Source organism: Eucalyptus grandis, chromosome 10 (genome assembly GCF_016545825.1).
Source record: "Eucalyptus grandis isolate ANBG69807.140 chromosome 10, ASM1654582v1, whole genome shotgun sequence".
Classification (NCBI taxonomy): domain Eukaryota; kingdom Viridiplantae; phylum Streptophyta; class Magnoliopsida; order Myrtales; family Myrtaceae; genus Eucalyptus; species Eucalyptus grandis.
The window spans coordinates 22,634,945-22,638,884 of record NC_052621.1 but is presented as its reverse complement, the minus strand read 5'-3'; the positions used below and the strand labels follow the sequence as shown (position 1 = coordinate 22,638,884).

At 39.6% G+C, this 3,940-nt stretch overlaps 1 protein-coding gene across 1 annotated transcript; it reads right to left on the bottom strand.

The window, feature by feature from the left end:
- Window positions 1–402: 402 nt before the first annotated feature.
- On the bottom strand, window positions 403–1,413 carry LOC108955588 (UPF0496 protein 4-like). The gene has a single exon (XM_018863602.2). It carries the CDS (start codon window positions 1,411–1,413, stop codon window positions 403–405), a length of 1,011 nt encoding a protein of 336 aa, XP_018719147.2.
- Between the last annotated feature and the right edge of the window lie 2,527 nt (window positions 1,414–3,940).

Sequence of the window (3,940 nt, the reverse complement as noted above, 5' to 3'; positions counted from 1 at the left end):
AGGAAATACTTATCTTAGGTCGGAACAAGTTGATAGATCTCTCAGGTCACCTGAATTCAAAGTATCCTACTTTCATGCAATCCACAGGGCTGACAGCAAGATTTTGAATTAACTTATTAGTCTTATGGTATATCTCAATTTGTAGTTAAAAGAAAGAGAGAGCCGTTTTCCATCATCATTTCTTGCATTCAATTGAAAGGCTTTACAAACCCAGACCATCGACAAACAATAACTAAATCGCTATAAAACTTACAAAACACGACGACAAAAACCGTTACACATTGCCGAAGCCGTTATGAAGCCATGAAACTAGATTGCTCAACATCACCATCATCATCTCTATACCCTACTCTGCCATTAAAGGTGACTTTGTCGTCCTCCATTTCATCGTCACCTTCTCCCTCAGTCGCTCTTGGTTGACGTGGACGGTCGTTTCCGAGCGCTCGCTGTGAACTCGTCCATCACCTCCTTCCTCATCCCCGTCACTGTCAGGACCAGCTCGTTTACCCCCTCCGTTAGCCGATACAACCACTCGGACATCGCCTCGGTTGCCTTGTCCAGCTCGATCGCAGCCTCCCTCAGACTCCCCGCAATCTCTCCGCCGCCTCCGAACGCCGCCACATCTTCGATGGTCTCGAGCGCGCTCCACACCCTCACCTCCACGTCGTAAAGCTCCCTCACTCTTCCCTCCAAGTCGTGGATCTCCTTTAGGATCTGTGCCAGCATGCCTGTTCCGTAGCTGAAATCCGAATCCACGCCCACTGCTGCCTGGATCGCGAGGACAGCGTCGCTCCAGGGAAAGTCCTCTGGGACAGGCATGTTGACGATTTCCCTTGACGAGGAGCGCAGGGCCGAAGTTATGACTCCGGCGAGGAATGCCGTCACGAAGCTGACAGCATGGATCGCACGGCCAACAACTCTCGCAGCCGGCGAGATCTTCCCCTGTGGCTCCGACATTCCCTTGCTCGCAGCCAAGTCTCTGATCAGCCCCTCGACGTCGCCCGCGGACGTCGCACGCCCATCACCACCCTCGCCCGCCCAACTTGCGAGCAAATCCCTCGCCTGGTGAATCTCCTCCTCCGAAGGGTTACCGTCCAGGCGGAGGAGGAGCTTGATGGCGTTCCTCAGTTTCGGGGGGCAAAGACACAGCCGCTCGACCTCGGCGGAGATGCAGCTGCAGATGTCCAGGACCTTCAGGCTGTCGCCCGAGTACCACGACGAGAGGCTGTCGCCGTCGTCCAGTCCCACCTGGTAGATCAAGGACCTCGCCGCGGAGTGGGCAAAGGCGATCGCCTTGACGGCGAAGGAGAACCAGCGCAAGCTGATAGAGGCGGGGCCCAGGCCCCAGAGGCGAGAGTCGAGGGACTCGTGAAAGGATTTGGAGATGGATTCTAGCTCCGGGGCGGTCAGCATCGCTGCCATCGAAGAAAAATGAGAACGAAAGAATTTTCGCTTCTGCTTTTCTTTTCTTTTCTTTTCTTTTCTTTTCTTTTCCCGGGAAAGTGAGGCGAGAAAGTGGTGGGAGGTTTTTGGTGAATTACGATCTGGGAGCACGTGCTGTATTTATACAGGGCGGCTTTTCTCCGAGGGTTGCAAGAAAAATGTGATTGTGGAAAGAAAATCCAGCGTTGATTTTCTTGTGCATTTCTGGCGTATTCATAATCTAGAACCCTATTTAAGATATACTTGCCTCTTATTTTCTATCTTAATCTTATCTCAATTTGACTTGTATCAATTATAGAAATAAACCAAATAAGAATTGTGTCAAATATTTCTAACTTAATCTTACTTCGATTTGACTCGAATCAATCATTGAAATGAACCGAATAAAAACGGTTTCAAACTTGACGCTACAAACACTTTTTCTCATACTTTCTCGGAGCAGTCATTGCTTTTGGCTTTGCACAGCGGCATGTCGGCGCAAACGAGAGGAAACTTGCTAGTGACAAGATTAGCAAGCTAGATACTAATAGATACTGATTACTGACAATACATTAAGAATTCGATACGTGGACATCTAGAAAGTTTGCCGAGGTGAATTAGAGTGCGTTTAGTTCGGCATTTTGAAAGCCCATTGAGAAAATGCAAAGCAGTTTAGCCTAAAAGACTTTAGGTAAATGCAAAGACCGTTTGGTAAACTATACTTTGAGAAGCGGCTTTGAAAGAAATGTCGTTTCGTAGAAAACACGTTTGAAAAGCTCTTTGGGCAATTAATATTGGTTTTTAATTTTATTTATTTAAAATTGAAAAAAAAAAAATAATGTATACAACTTTTTAAATATAAATTTTGACAATAATACTAAAAAAATCAAATACAAATATATATATATATATATATTTTTAAAAAAGACCAAATCCTTCGTCAAAATTTTTAATTTTTATTTTTTAAAATTTGAAAAAATAATGTATGCAACTTTTTGAATAAAAATTTGAAAATAATGCTAAGAAATCAAATACATATATATAATTTTATTTTTTTAAAAAGACCACACCCTTTGTCGGAATTTTTTAACTTTTATTTTGTTTAAATTAAAAAAATAATGTTATGCAACTTTTTAAATATAAATTTTGACAATAATGCTAAAAAAATCAAATATATAAATAATTTTTTTAAGAAAGACCAAAATATATTTAATTTTTTTAGCATTATTTTGGCATTTAAAAAAATAATAACGAGGGCAAAATCATAAATTTGAAGAATGAACGATGATAGTTTTAGAAGAAAAAAATAAGTTTCGGCATTTGGCCAAATGCTAAAAACTCAAAACTAGTCTTTATTAGCATTGGGTTTTCAGCCTTCCCAATACTGACTTTCATTTTAAAGCTATTTCAAAATGGTTGTCAAATAGTCCAATATTTCCTCAATGAGCTTTGGAAGCTGAAAGCCCATTAGGAATGCTGAACCAAACGCACCCTTAATGACTTCAAAATTATGGAATTCTTGTTGGCATTAGCAATCTATTTACATCCGTTATAATTCATTGATCCTTTAAAAAAAAAATCTACCGTCAACCTTAATGCTTTAAATAAAGATCTTGATGAATTCAAGGTAACCACTACTAGACCAAAAAATGGAAAAACTGACCACTGTAAGTTTAATACTAATGAAGGAGTATTTACTTATCTACTATTTTCCTTGATATTTCTCACTTTATATTGAGGTACTTTGGTTATATTAGGTAATAAATCACATTGACTAATTACTATTTGGGAGGTAATTAAAAGTTGGGCCAAGTGGGAAGGGTTTCTCATTATATTCTCTGTGGCCCGTTTTAGCTGTTGTACGCGGTCTCCAGGCCTTTTAGATAGTAAGGCCGGCTTTTCCCTAATACACTTTCCTTCTAATTTTTTTTAAAATAAATTTTTCTCTAAGAAATATCCATGCCCACAAACGAGAGAAAGTTTATTGCTAATAGCATGATGGAAAAAAAAAGCTAGTAACATCTTAGAAGATTAAGTGTATGCACTTAGTAAACTTAGGAATGAAAGAGCCTAATTAGTGATTACCATTTGACTTCCCATATCACGCCATGATTGTTACGTAAAATTTGTCGAGTTTTCAAATGGGTAAACTACTTTGATAAAACTACTTTTCAAACTAAAATATTGACATTCCGATGCTAGTTAATATCTATATGATGACAGTAACATCTTAGTTGGCATTTCTACCTCCGCGTTCATTGTGGCAGATTCATCAGCATGGATCTATTAGGCAACCATGTGCTAACGAAACATTCCCGAACCATAGAAGGCTTAATGTTCAACTTCTTGCTACTATTTGGCTAAATGAATAACTTATAGACCAATATAACAATCGTCTATTCATCACGAATATCGATTTTAATGTAGCAGAACTCACTCTCTTCATTGCAATTTTTTTCCAATAAATAGTTATGTTATTCACTTTTTAAAGAGCAATCCCGTTTTAACTTTAAATTCT

What these genes read in the sequence shown, in the direction of transcription:
- LOC108955588 (XM_018863602.2), bottom strand. Translation starts at nt 1,413, where the DNA reads ATGCTGACCGCCCCGGAGCTAGAATCCATCTCCAAATCCTTTCACGAG.